Below are 14,779 nucleotides of genomic sequence, written 5' to 3'. Positions count from 1 at the left end.
TTTATACTATTCATTGTAGCAGTTACCTTCTACTGAGCATTACAGGGTTTGCTGCTGTGCTGAGAGTGTTACTGATACTCTCTCATTATATCCTCTCAGCAACTCTGGAAGAAGATATGGTTGTTACCTCCATTTTGCAGATGAGGAAACAGAGGCTCACAGAGGTTATTTGTTCATGACCACACAGCTAATAAGTGATTGAGCCAGAGTTGGAGTTCAGATTTCTCTAATTCCAAAGCTGGTGACTAGCTGTACTTGGAGGAAAGAGGTTCAGAGAAAAGAAGGGGCACGTTCAAGGTCACAGAGTGGTAGAATGAAGGATTTTAAGCACTGGGCTTCCCCATGAGCTAACAAGGGGGCCAATATAAAATAACCAGAGAAGAGTGTGAGACTATGGGTAAGATTGCTATAAACAGAAGTCTAGGTATAAGAGAGGTCTGGGGAGCAAGACATTAGAAAAGACCTCGTGAAGGTGATAAACCTTGAGCTGACCTTGAAGGCCATAAGACTTGGATAATAGCTCGTAATACTTCACATGAGGATTGCAATGTGCAGATCTGTGAATTTTTTCAGGTCTGCTTTCTTGTGATCCTCACAGGGTCCTGAGGGAGCCAGGACGAAGTCACTGTCCCTGCTGTGGAGCTGAGAGTTTTAATAACTTACTTGGGCATATTTAGCCAGCAGGTGGTGGAACCAGCACCCACACCCAAGTACTCTGATTGTGGAAAGAAGGAAGCAGATATCTTTATGTCCTCTGTTACCCACTCCTCTCTGTCCCTCTTTAAAAAGTAGCCCAAACATTTTACCCAAACTCAAAGTTTCCTTCTTTTCAGAATTTTTGCTGTGCAGGAAAGGACCCAGACTTGTGGTGGGAATCCAGGTGCTCCCTCCAAGGCAGTGCCGGGTGCCTGGGTTTTGGACACAGTTCCAGTACTCACTGGCTGTTTGATTCTGGCATGCCCCTTCCTGTTCCTGGGTTACAATTTCCCCATCGATCTGGGAGAGTAGCTCTTGATCTGGGTAGACACTCTGAGCTCCTTTGGTTTGGAATTCCCTTATGGAAGCTATCCATGTGAACGACAAGGTTACAGGATTTGAGGGCTGGGAGGTTTCTTAAGGGTCACCTCATCAATTTCTTCCCAAACTGCTGTCTGCAGTAGAATCACCTGGGGAATGATTTAAACTGCAGATTCCTCAGCCCAACCCCAACCCAGCGAAGCCGAATCACTGGAGCTTCCCCCAGAATGTATTGTTTAACAGGCTATCCGGGAATATTCTCAAGCACAGCCAGGTTTAGGGACCACTGCTATAGTGGCAGAAGCTGCCCACTGAAGGCTGAGTGCTTGAACACCTCTGAAAGTGGGGAGCTCACTTTGTCGTCAGCAGCTCTTTCCATAGCTGGATACTTCTGTGTGCTAAAAAATTTCCCTTATGCTGAGTGGGAATCTGCCTCCTTGTCACTTCCACCTAAACAAAGACCCATTAAAATATTTTTTTCTTCCTCATTTAGACTTAGACCCAGACTTTTCATTTAGTCTCATACCATTAAGATGCCCCAAAGAGTTACTGCCCGTGCCTTGAAATGACGCACTTAGAGTTCCCACCCAGGCCCTGCAAGTGTCTGCTGCTGTGACTCCCATAAAAATTAGTTCTTGATTTATGTGTGTGAGAGGGCGCCAGCCAAAGGGACCCCATGGGGAGGTGCCATTCATTGATATAAATCTGAAATTAAATTATCCTCGAGAAAATTACAATCTGGATGCCTTTGGCAGCAGGATAATGTATATATTTCATTAAATATTAAAGTTTAATTTTGGTTTTGTGTATGTGTTTGTATTAGGCTGTGCCCCTGATCCTGGGAGCCATTATCCTGCACAACGTCTTAAAGAAGATTCAGACTATCAGTTCTAGAAGGGCCTAGGTCCTACTGGATCATTTTACAGATGCAGAAACAGAGGCCCAGGTATGTCAAGTGCTGGCCTTCGGGTTACACTATCTGGTCAGCAGTGGGAGGACTAGACTCCAGTTTTCGCGCACGTTCTTTCTGTATTCTGATTTGTACTGCCACTTTGTTCTGAAGAATGAGCCTGCTGTCCCTGCCACCCCATCTTCAGGAGAGTCGAGAGCAGGCAAGTTTTCTGGTGCTTGAAGGGAACTGCTGAGTGACTAATCACTCTGTGGAGTTTTCGAACAACGCAAGCCTCTTCCTCTTGTGTTAGGGCCACAGGAGGCCTTATCTACACGCCCTTTTCAGGAGCTCAGTGGTTTGTATGGGGCTTTCGGAAATCCTGTTTGTGCCTTGAGTGGAAGTGTGAGGGGACCAGAGGACTCAGGGGCAGGAGAACCCTCATGCCAACATTTCAGCTCTTACCTCGAGGGAGAGCAGAGAAACCTTGCTTCCCAGGTGGGTGGGATGGGGTGTGGGGTTGGGGGAGGGGAGTGTTCCAGAAAGATGTACCTTGCTTAGAGCCTGACTTGGAGGGGACTGAAGGGGGTAGAGACACTGCAGGTTTGGGAAAAGTCTAAGACATTATCTAGTCCTGACGATTTGGGGCCCAGATGTTTAAGGTAAGGCTCTCAGACTGGGAAGGAGAAGGGCCCTGAGTCAATAATTTTATAGTCTGGATGAAAGTTTATTTCTTAAAACTGTCCACTGCTAAGCAAATAGGTAAGTAAAATAAATGAGTGAATAAACAAATCAACAACTCACTAGCATCAAAGAACTGAGTAAATGTAGCTGAATGAAAATCCCTAGTCTTGACGACATCCCTTGGGAAAATCACTTAACTGCTCTAAGCCTTAGCATATATTTTGGTTCATTCATTCATTCATTCATTCATTTTTGAAAGGTTTATCGAGGGCCATCCATGTGCCAAGTGCAGTGCTATGCATAAAGGATAACTAATACATGAACTCTGGATGTATATACATTCAACAAACGAGTTCCTCCTTTGTCAGGAGAGCTAGACTGCGGCACTCAGGATGGAGTTCCGAGAGAGCCCACCAGGGGGCGTGGTGGGCCGGAATTCCGGAAAACGGCCAGTGGCGCCTGAGGCAACCTGGTGGTCAGGTCTTGAACGTGTTCAATTTGGTCAATGGTGTTTCTAAAAGAAGTCATTTAGCTGCCAACCTGGAAGATTTCACACAAAACCCCAGACTCAAATCTTAACTCGGAAAGGCTGCTGCCCTGGGCCTGCATTCCTACCTCACAGCTCCCTCTGGACCTGAGAGGTGGCCGCCCTTGGATGAGCCAGTGCTTTCTGGTTTTCTCTTATTCCCCTCCTGCTTCTCTCATGTGTCATACCTGACCCCTCTGGGTGTCTGAGATTGTGACCCTGGTGAAGGGCTGGGGCCCACACACTATGGCAGCAACCTTGGTCCTGACTTACCTGTCCTTGAGGGAACCAAGGTCATGCTAAAGATACTGGAAGATAGCGCCTCGGGAGAAGGGGCCAGGGGAGCCTGGTGGTAAACAGGAGTGTGAGGCGGGCCCCACACGGCCAACCCCAGTGCATCTCACAGGCCACTTTCCATTTGCAGAGCACTCTGAGAAGGGTACTTAGAGAATGGGGAGCAAGGTAAGCAAATATCAGGAAGCTGTTACCAGCTGTCACATCCCTTGTTTCGTCCTGGACTTGAGCCAAAAGGAACAGTGAGGAAGGGCATCTGGAATCAAGAATTGATTAGGAGGCTGCCAGTTGGTCCTTGAAATAAGATTTCTGCAGGCATCCTGGGAGCAAGGTTGGAGTGCACAGGATCCCAAGGAGCTCCCTAAGACCGCACCTGCAGAACTCTGCTCAGCGGTTTGAGATGGCTGCAACTTCTGGGGCTTCCATGGACAAAGGGAACCCAGCTTCTCTCATAACAGACGTCAGGATCTCGTAGGACTCTGAGAGCTAAAAGAAGCTTCTTAGAGCACTCTGGCGAGGATTTGTAAATTGGTCACCCACAGGGCATATCTGGCTCATGAACATGTTTTGCTTGAATTTACATATTTTCAGAATCAGGAAATTTCACATAAATCTTGATTTCTGGCTCTTCTTAGAATTCTGGATGATCTCACAACGTGGGGCCTTGATTCCTGCAGGGTAACTGGGGGTGGGGGCTAAGGAGAGGCTGTCCCCTTTCCAGGGGCCTGCACCTCTATTTCTCTACAGTCGCTACAACTCCCTTTGGCCTTACTTCTGGCCCACCTCACTCATTTAAGTTGCCTGCCTAATGCCTGTAGCCATTTGAAATTGTGACTCTGAGTTAGACTAGAACATTTCAAAAATATTAATCCCTGAGAACTTTCAGCAGATGAATTTTAGTTGGAAGTTTCTGCTCTAAAACAAATAAAAGTAGCATGGCTTGGGGGAGAAGCGAGGGTGGGCTTGCTCATTATTCCCTTGGCTCCCTTTCCGGGCACATGGTGGAAGGCTGAGAGCTCCATGAAGTGTAGCTTAAAACCCACAGCTACAGCCAACCCTACCCCACAGAGATGAGGAGCCAAAGCCCAGAGAAAGGAAGAGGCTTTTCAAAGTTGAGAGCGTAGTTTGTGCCTGAAGCAAAACGTGGACCCATTTCTCCTCATTCTGTGTTTGTCTCTCTGTCCATTATACCAGAGGGAGCAAATAGGTTTTAATTCACCTACTGACTCCTGGCAACCAGTGGTGCTGCTGAGGGGGATTCTCTGAGGCTTTGTTTGGGCTTGGTGGGGAGAAGACAGAACTGACTCACATACTGTCTGCCTCTGGGAGAGGAAAGAGTCATGGGATTCATGCTGTGTGTTTACCATCTGCGTGCAATACCGTGCTGCATGCTTCTATAATCTAGGAAAGCAGATCCCTGAGCATCTGGAAGGAAGGTTTTCTCTACCTTTGAAGTTGGGCCTGATCCTGGCGTCATATCCAGAGGTTCTCCCCATTAGCTTATCCAGGAAATCCGAGGGTGACATAGGCTTGGGCGCGGAGCGGGCAGCTTCAGCCTCCTTGGAAGCAGCAAGGCTGAGGAAGGAGAGAGGAAAGCAGGGGGTTAATGGTGGCCCTGTGCTCATATCCCAGCCTTGTCCAGACCCAAGGACCACCAGACGGTTCTCAGCCTGAGATAGAGGCAGCATGGGTCCTTAATGAGGGAAGGCCAGGTTATATTGTGTGCTCGGCCAGGTATCAGCCACCGTGGGATCCTGGCAGGCCGCTGCGTGTCTGATGCTATGGGGAAGCTGCTGTCTCTTCAGGCTGCATCTCCGGGGTTTTGTGCAATCACACTCGGCTGCTGGGCCTCCTTGGGGAGGAGATAGAAAGGTTAACTTCCCAGGAGGCCCAACCCTGTGTTCTAGGTGTCTTACTCTCATGGGTCTGGGGAATAGCACATCCAGAGACAATGTTAGAGATCTAATAGTCCAGCCTTTCCCCCAAAGTTTCTCTTCAGAATCAGTCACTAATTAAAAAAAAAAATGTTGCCCGAGTCAAATACATTCGGGAACAGAAATTTAATCAGGCGTCTTTACCTCGAGTCTTCTCAGAAGCTTTAACAAGCTTAGAGGCCTATACTTAGGGGACTACCATTTCATGAAACGTACACTTTAGAAAATGCTCAGTTGGGAACATTGAGGTACCCTTAGTGGCAGAGACTGACGTAGGTCCCAGAGTAAATCAGTCTGCCTCAGTGTGTCAAGGCTGGGGGATCTGAGATCTGACTGGGGTGCTTCACACTGTTTCTGTCACGGCCCCCACCCCCCACTCCTATGTGACAAAGTGGTTTCAGCCCCTCATTCATGCCATAGCATGAATTACTGCTGTCTAAGAACAGTGGCTGTCCCCCTGCCACACTCTCAAAGGGGTGCAGATTTCTAAGAAGAGTCAGGATTGGAAGCTGAAGGGTTAAAGAACAGTCATTTCGGTTGCTTTGGGCAACTGAGCTTTCCTAGTCCTGAAACTATACCAGGAGATAGCTGGGAGCACGTGCAACCATGGTGTGTGGTGCTGTCAGGAACTGGAACGTTGCAGGACGTGCATGCAAAGAGGGATGAGTGTGTGCCTGGATGTGTGTGTGTGTGTGTGTGTGTGTGTGTGTGTGTGTGTGTGTGTGTATTGCATAAGATGGGAGCTTCTGTCACCTAGCCAAGTAGGACATCATGTTCCCCAAGGATCTGCACTCAACCTCTCTTGTTCTTCGCCTTGGCTTGCTTCTGATCTCACAGTTGTAATGGTTTAAGTGATCACCTCTAATGGATGACTCTCAAATCCGTCTCCACCGGGCTGCTCCGGAAGCCCCCTTTCCTCATTTGCAAACACCCGCAGGGCGCATCTAGCTAGCGGTCCTGCCTATGCCTCAAACTCATCTCTCTGCACCTGCTGCTCAGAGCCCGCTTCCCTAGACAGCACCAGCACTTGCCGCTGTCTAGGTCTGCAACTCCAGAGCCGTCTTGTCTCCTTGTCCCCCTCTCCTGTCACATCCCTCACTCACCAGGTCCTGGCCCATGCTACCTGGTAATATAGTTACTTCTGTTTGTGTTTGAAGACCGGGAATCATGGTGTTTTTATTTATAGTTTATTTGTTCTTTTAATCCCCTGCTGTGTCTACCACGGTGTCTCAGACATAATTGACACGTAGTGATTGCACAGTGAAAGAATGAATGAATACGATGCTACTTTAATTAATCAAATATTCTGGTTAGCAGGGTATTCATAAATATTCATGTGCAGATTAACAATTCTGAAGTAATTAGACTATTATTTCCAGTAATGAAGAATACTGGTATTCCTGTGCAGGTCCAGGAGGTGTTTCAGGATTATTTAGACACTCAGGTTGCGTAACCTGAAGATCCCTGATCCATATACTCAAGAGCTCGTTCTGATTGACAAGATGAGGGACAAACGCACTTTACTGTTTTTTTTGTGTGTGAGTCTGGATGTTCGTGAGTGGGTGTGATGTGGGCAGGTTTTTAGGTGTAATGTGTACAAGTGGGAGGATGTGTATGGATGTGTGGGGGACCGGGATGTGATGCGGTGTTTGTGGGTGTGTGGTGGGTTGTGTTACATAGATACGTACATGAGTTCGTGTGGAAGTGTGTTAAGTATGGCATCTGTGCGTGTATGTGTGGGGTGGGTGTACATGTGGGGCATAGGGCGTGAGTGTGGAAGCCTTGCGTGGAGGTATGTATGCCGTATGTATATTGCAGGTATGTGCTTCCGAAATGTACTGTGAGATATAATAGAGGATAGTGCAAAAAGAGTGAAAAAACGTGACTGGAATTTATCCTGTTTCACTTGGTTACAAGCTGTGTGACCTTGGGGGAAGTTACTCAGCCTCTTTGAACTTGAGTTGCTTCATAGGTCAAATTAGTTTTACACGAGCAGTAACCAAGGTAGCGCAGCTAAAAAACACCTAGGACAGTTCTTGGGACATAGTGGGCAGTCAGTATATGGTCTTGCTCTTGTCTTGCTGTGTGTGTGTGTGTGTGTGTGTGTGTGTGTGTGTGTGTGTGTGTTTAAAGCAGTTCAGAGCCCATCTGGGGCCTTCTTCTGGTCTCACTGCCGCTTTCAGCTGCACCATAGGCCCCACGTCGCTGGGGTGTCCTGCCAGATGCCTTCCGTGGCCCACAGTTAGTACCGCAGTCCCAGCCTTTTCCCCATTCAGCCCCAGGCTCATGGCTGCTCTGTGGCTCTGGTGTGAGCAAAAGGGACCACAGGCATGCAACTGGTGATTTACGACTTTTCTGCTGCTATAATTCACTTCTAGAACCTTTCTAGGAGTGGCGGTTATGAAGCTTTCATAAGCTCCTGTTCTCTCTCCAGCCCCTCCTCTCAGATAATAAGATTTGGGAACACGGTGCTCCCTCCCAGCAGCCACTAGAGCACCGGCCATCTCTTTCATAAAACTGAATCCTATTATGCCATATGGGGAGAGAATGAATTCGCCCCAAATTATCCCCTGCCATTTGCTATTAGCAAAATGTGCCATTTAATACCTGAATCCTCCCCCAAGCTGAGGAGTCCTCTGGTCACCCTAGCTCTCATGTCTGCAGCATTTGCGGTCCAGTTTCCTGGCCACTGACTCACTATAAGCTCTGGCACGGGGACCTGAATTGAGTTCACGGAGACTCTGAGAGGTTAAGTAACTGCCCTCAGGTCACACAGCGCTTTAACGACAGAAGGGTTTAGAACTCATATTTTAAAGCGTTGCTTCATCCAAAAGCCACCGTGTATGGGAAAGACTTATAAATTGTGAAGAGTATCCAATACCTCGCTGCTATTATTACTATTTGTTTTTGAAGCTTGTGATATTCTGTGACATCCAGGAACATCGGAGCAGGAGTCTGACTCCAGAAATTCTGAGATACACAACTGCACTCACCACACTGAAACACGGAGAAGAGAGTTGTGGGTCACCCCACGATCTCGTTCCTCAAGTGATTCATCGCAGGATTCTTTGAAATTCTGAGATTCGCTAGTTCCAACTTTCCCACGTATCCCGTACCAGTAGTTTTTTGGGGATTGCTTTCACATTTTCAGGCCTGTTTCTGCACCACCTCTCTTAGTCAGCTACTAAATTGCCTCACTTCTTTCAAACTTACTCTTTTTAGGCACCCACCTTGATACTTCACAAATAGAAAAGCAGTATTATTTGCCATTATAGACGTAACCCCAAAAGGGAAAGCAGTGAAAACAAAACAAAAAGAGAAGTTTAAAATTCCAGTTACCGGCCATTGATTACCAACGCTGGGAACCCAAGGCCTGCCCGGAGTCCCAGGGGAAGACCAGCAAGGACTGCGAAAAGGTTGGAGACACATTAACACCTGACTGAGACTTATTTCTCGAGATAATGAGAACTGAAAGAGAAATATCTCAATCATAATTCACTGGTATTACGTGTGAACCGCCCCCAACCATCCCCCATCTCTTACTGCCCTAGACCAAAATTTCCCTAATTCTTTTTCAAATACAAAGGCTCCATTAGAATGTCAAAATAGCCATGCCTCTCCACGTGGTAATCACTGTACATTTCTGTCTATATTTAGAAAGCACATTTTGCACAGAATTGGTTCAAGGGCCCCCTCTAGTAAATCTGTGCTCTGTGCTTTTGCGCAGAGTCAATATGCACCAAGGAGCCCTTGGTGCCCATTTAGAGCCACCAGCTCTGGTGAACTTGAACATTTGCTTAGAGATGGGGAGCTACTGAGCAGAGAAGCTGGGGCTGAATCTGAGAATTGAGACATTTGATTGTTAGGATTTGCTGCCTTATGAAAGTATTTGGAAATGAGGCAAATTGTTTTAGGGATTACGGCAATGTAATGGAGTGAGTCAGACGCAGCTGAGACAGATTTGATTAATAGTAATTTCAGAAAGACAGTGAGGTCTTGTGGGACCATGTGTTCTGTCCCTCGCTGGGAAGGCTTTATGGCAAAAGTGCAGTGACTGGACAGAGTGTTAAACTCTCTGTCACCTTTTAGTCAGGAGATTTGTCACATGGGGACGCTTTGGTACTTAAAGGACCTCAGTTTTGACTCCTAATGAAAGAGACCATGGAAAGATCCAGGAGTGGGTTTCCAAGCAGGGAGTAGGGGGACGGAGGCAGGGGGGCATGGTGAAGTGGGGGTGATCTTCAGAGAGTCACTCCCCTTTGTGGCTTTCAGTTTCCCAAGCTATAAAATAAGGGGGTTAGAATAATCTCTAAGAGTGCTTCTGGCCCTAAACTATCATTTTATTAGTCTGTAATATCCCCCCGCCGCGCCCCCGCCGACACACACATCTGGTCTTGGCATCTACATTTGTCTGGAATCTTTTGAGGGAATGTGAGCATGTTTGTGACTTGGTTTTTCCCAATCCAGTCTCGAGATTTCTCTCCAATGGAACAACTCATTTTTCAGGGATTTGTTGGAAGAAAGGCCAGATCAATGCTCAGATTCTCATTCTTCTGTTGCAACATTGATTGGAAATAGGGAATCAATATGGAGCTGTCAATCCAAATTTCAAGTGAGCTGGGGTTGGCAACAATACTGGGGAAAAACAGTTTTCAGTTATACCCTGTGGTGGCACCACACCACCAAGAACCGTCCTGGGTCAGCAGAGGGAGTGCCCCCGACAGAGTCCCTCTCCTTGGTTCAACATGGGTAGACAAGTTGGGAGGTCCAGGGTGGGAAACGGGGAGGAAGGACAAGGTGAGGGGCAGAAGGGAGACTAATAGGCAGAGGGTAACCTAGGGAGATGTGCAAAGGGCTGCAGGAGAAGCTGCAGCTGCGGGCTGAGAAGGGAAGGGGGGGAGCGGGGAGAGGAGAATGTGAACGTGAAGGTGCCTGAGGTGCGGCCAGGGTTATAATCCAGGAGTTCAGTGAGCACGAGAGAGGGGCCCTCGACTGCACTTAGTGGGAGGGTGGGGGCTTTCCAAGAGGCTTTGTGAAGAAAGCAATTTTCACAGTAGAGCTTGAAGGTGGGGTATGGGGTTGACCTGGAAGAAATAGGGGAGAAGGAATGCTTTGAGTAGAAGGAAGAGCACGTGTTCAGTTTAGAGGTGAGAGAGGACTTGGAGAACTGAAAGAAGTTTAGTGGGTGTGAGGAGGGAAGGGGGGGAAGAGAGAGAGAGAGAGAGAGAGAGAGAGAGAACAATGACAGGAGTTCCCTCAACAGTGACAAAACATTGAGTCTGTGAGGTTGGGAGAAATAGGGATTGGCCCCCCTGGTCTGTGTGCTTACGGTGGGTCTAAAAGTTAAGGGAAGATTACTTCTCCCTAATCCCTTTACAGTAAAATGATCCATCCTGATTTCTCAGCTGTTTCTGGTTATACTGAATTGTGTTCTGGCGAAGCTTGGGAAATGGGCCCTTCAAAGACTTCTCTAAGTGGGGGGTGTCCAACTTGGCATCCAGGCAACTTGCCTCTGACTTGGGCCAGAATATCTCTCCCTTTGTCTTGGCAGGGAGGTGATCCAATGAGAGGGTATTGATTCTGTGCAGAAAGCACCTGGTCAACTAGTCAAAGGTTGTTTGAAAGTCTGCTCTGTGCTTCCCTAGGTATTTACTCTGACACAGTGTTGAAGGTCACTGTGGAGCAGAGGAAAGCACATTAAGGTGGGAGCTGGGGAACAGGGGTGTGGATGTGGCTCCAGCTCCAACTTCCTGTGTGGTCTCGGGCTCATTCTTTCTCCTTGGTGGCCCTCAGTTTCCTTCTCTGTGGAATGGCAGGTTGGCATGAGATCAGGCATCATGAACTGTCCTGTGTGGAGTGCCCACCTCCATTTAGCTGGTGGTGTCTGCTCAGAGAGCGGTTCTGGGGTTTAGGGAAGGTTGCAGGATGGATTGTCCGTCTGTCTTGTCAGTCTGTTGAGGGGCTAGACTGGGGAGTGCTAGTTTGTCTCAATTTTGCAGGCCCTCTTGCTGTGAAATCCTCTCATCCTTCTGATTTATAAATCAGCCACTATGGGGGAGACGCAGAGGAACATGCCACTGCTGACAGAAAAAGCCCTCCATGTGGGCAGAGTCTGTGTCTTTCTCCTTCAGTGCTTGGCGCGTGGTAGCAATCAATAATCATTTGTGGATGAATGGCCTTTGCCCTCTTGTTGTTTATAGCTGAGCAGATAGAACAGTCAGGTCCATAAACAATTATCGGAGGCTGCCGTCCAGCTCAGGTGGCAGGACTGGATTGCTGTGGTGGTTCAGAGAAGGAAGACAGTGTTTAGGGGAAGGTGGGGACATGAATCAGGGAATTTTTCTGAGTTTTATTAATTTTAGACTCTGCATTTTCAGAGAGAACCAACATTTGCCATTGTCCATGTTGTGCACTTTGGGGGGGAAACTTTCTTTCTTCCGACTGTGGGCTGTCGGGGGGAGGGGAAGGGGGAGAGGTGCTGGGGAGGGCTCCATGTCCTAGGCTCCTGGGAAGAGGTGAGGCTGGCACTCTGTGGCCTTCTGGACTGGACCAGTTGCCTGTCCCCTGGCTCTGACATCTGGGAACCTGGGGGTTGCTGTGCAGTGTGGGCCCTGCTGGTCGCCCTCATCTTGGCCTGGGTTGCATCCTTAGGTCAACATCTGGCTTTTCATGGCCAGCTGTGCAATTCTAATTTTATTTGATTGCAGTAAGGGGCTTAGGCTGGCCAGGGAGGGCCTGACATCTTATTACTCTCGCTTCACGATCTGCTAAACACCCCTGGGAGCACAGTGTCACAGTTGGCATGCTCGGGGCCCAGTTCTCCCCAGGGACTTATGGAACAACATCTCTTTCTCCCTTCCTGACCCACCTCCCCCGGCTGTATCTGCTTCCTATAAGAAAACCTTATCTGTGTCAGAAAGCACGTGTATTTGAATATGATTCTCTTGTGCAGGAAGATAAGATCTTGGATCCTTGGAGCTGGAAGGAACCTTGAGACTCCATCTGGTTCTTCCCCTGCCCCTAGAGAAGTGGGAATCTCTAGGGATCTTTCATATACCTTATCATTGCTTCTGGTCTGTCCCTCTGGATAACCTTCCATCTACTAACTCTCCTGCTTTACTTTCTGTATCTCTACAAAGCAGGCTGGCAGTGGGGGGAGGCTCCTCGGGAAACTGAAGGAGGCCCTCACTCTCAGGGTTGTGTTGTCCTTCCAGGGGCCTGACAGTGAGCCCCTCTTTAAATTTGGTGTCCTGGGTGCCTCACTTGCCTCACCCTAGTCCTGGCCCTGCTATGGCATCGTAGAGAGCCTCAAACCCAGTCCACCCAGGGTAGAATTTCCTGTAGGTAATCAAATTCTATAGGTAATCTCCTGTAGGAGACGGCGTCTGTTCTTCCTGCAGCCTCTCATTTTATTTCCAAAAAGCTGTGTTTTTATTTTCCTTGTTTGGTGGTGAGAAGCAGCATTACATATTTTATTTCATTTTATCCTGCCAACAGCCTGAGCGGGAAGATGTCTGTCCCATTTTACAAGTAAGACAACTAAGGCTTAAGACTCGCACGGCCATCTAGCTGTGGCGCGTCACACTGTATTTGCCTAACTGGCGTCAAGGTCCTCCTTCCCCTCGCCCCTCTCCTCCTCACTCCACGTGTCGGGTGCAAGGCTGGAATCACAGCAGCCCTTGGTGTTTTCTGGTTCAAACTCAACCTTCCACTCTGTAGCCTTCCTTTTCCTAGGGACTGGGGCAATCGACAGGTTATGTAGGCAAGACCCTGCAAGAATGGTGTTTGCACATTTCCTTCCAGGCTCTTAATAAGTATGGTTTCCATGAGGCACAGAGCCTGGCCCATGGTCGGGGCTCAATAGATATTTGTTAAGTGGGTGATAAGCACCTGGCATTCCAGGGGAAGCAGAATTTAGCTGTGCAGGTTCTGGGCCTCAGTGATGTGATTTGACTGCAGTAAAAAAAGTCCCGAATTCTGGCCCTGTTACCTTTAGTCAGTCCCTGGGGAAAATACTTGATGTCCTCTGGGAAAATCCAAGGCAGGAAAATAGGAGAAGGCATCCTTTTCTTCTGGGAGTGTCCACAGCCCTCCCATGGCTTGACTCAGGCCGGTGGCCTAGGCCAAACCCATGTCTGTGCATAAACCTCGCATTTCTTCGCATGTAGGTCCCTAATTACAATTCTACAACAACCATCTCACCGGCTGTCCCTCTGTGTCTCACTTGGGAACATTTTCCCGGGCCTCTGACCATCAGTGTCATTCTGCAATGAGTTACAGTGTGAGGAATCCAGGGGGATCCTTCAGAGACTCGAGTGCTAAAGAACAGGCCTATGGGCTTTGCTTTGCCAGAGTCTGAGCTCTTAGCAGGCCCTGCGTAATCAGCATGCGTCCCACGGGCTGGACAGGAGAGCAAATGGCCCTTATTACTTTTGATGCAGCTTTCTTTTTAATCAGATAAATCTCACTGGAAAAGTATGTCTTTCCAGAGAATGGAACTCAGGGCTTCTGGACAAAAAGTTTTGGGAAGAAAAATTGTACTGATCAGCAGGGCTTGGTCATTTGAGGTTGCCAGGACCTGGGAGTGTAAATGTTGAGGAGAAATAATAATAGGCTAAAAACAGATGAAGACGTGATATTAGCTCATGGTAGCGAAAGCTCCCAATCACTTAGCACTTAGTATGTGTGGGATACCTTACATGTGTCACTGGATTTAATCTTCTCAACAATCCTATGAAGATGACAGCATTACCTCCAGTTTACAGGTGGGGAAGCTGACGCTTGCATTGTCAGAAATGGAGCCAGGTTGTATAGCTTATAAGGGGCACCGCCCCCAGTCAGCTGGCCTCTGAACCCCACGCTATTAACTGCTACACTCTGTAGACGCTTCCAAGTGATAGTGATTGCAGCCCCTCTGAGGAGCCACTGTGGTTCATGACCAACTGCATGACTCTCGGAACTACCAGTGGGAATTCTGGAACTCTGCGAATTGGAAAGTATGGATTGAGAATAATACATACGAATAACGCTTTCCATGTATATGGCACTTCCAAATCTGTCACTGCATTTGCTTCTTGTCCCATGCCCAGGACAGCGTCTCCGTGTACAGGTGATGACCTGGAGGCTCCACTGGAAGGTTGAGGGACCTGCTCAGGGTCTCAGATGACAGAGCCATAATGTGACCAGGATCTCCAGGTGTGGTCTGGGGCATCCTGACTATTTGGCCATTCACAAAAGACAGGAAGGGGTTGGGCGAACCCTTCTCGGCTGTTCATTAAATTGTTCCTCAGAATTTCTCTGGCATTAGCTTGACTTTCATTTAATTTTTCCATCTCAATCCACTCATCTTTAAAATATAACCTGCCTTTGGCAACTGCAGGGGTTGCTTGAATGGCCAAAGGCCCTGTGCTTTTACAGATGCTGTGGCAACAAGCT

At 48.1% G+C, this 14,779-nt stretch overlaps 1 protein-coding gene and 1 long non-coding RNA gene across 2 annotated transcripts in view; one reads left to right on the top strand and one right to left on the bottom strand.

Moving 5' to 3' along the window:
• The window catches only part of LOC123788516 (uncharacterized), a 476,833-nt gene that overhangs the window by 50,416 nt on the left and 411,638 nt on the right, over positions 1–14,779 (top strand). The window contains exon 3 of the long non-coding RNA XR_015726851.1: positions 1,841–1,963. This is a non-coding gene — a long non-coding RNA (uncharacterized LOC123788516). The remainder of the gene's footprint in view (positions 1–1,840; positions 1,964–14,779) is intronic.
• Positions 1–14,779, bottom strand: part of GLRA1 (glycine receptor alpha 1) — an 80,139-nt gene that overhangs the window by 43,852 nt on the left and 21,508 nt on the right. Inside the window, exon 2 of the mRNA XM_087867840.1 lies at positions 4,858–4,985. Within this exon, the coding sequence (XP_087723966.1) occupies positions 4,858–4,985 (128 nt within the window). The remainder of the gene's footprint in view (positions 1–4,857; positions 4,986–14,779) is intronic.

This window comes from Ursus americanus, chromosome 15, assembly GCF_024610735.1.
Source record: "Ursus americanus isolate L20-20 chromosome 15, mUrsAme1.1.p, whole genome shotgun sequence".
Lineage (NCBI taxonomy): Eukaryota > Metazoa > Chordata > Mammalia > Carnivora > Ursidae > Ursus > Ursus americanus.
Note: the sequence above shows the minus strand (reverse complement) of the source record. Positions and strands in the feature narration are given on the sequence as shown.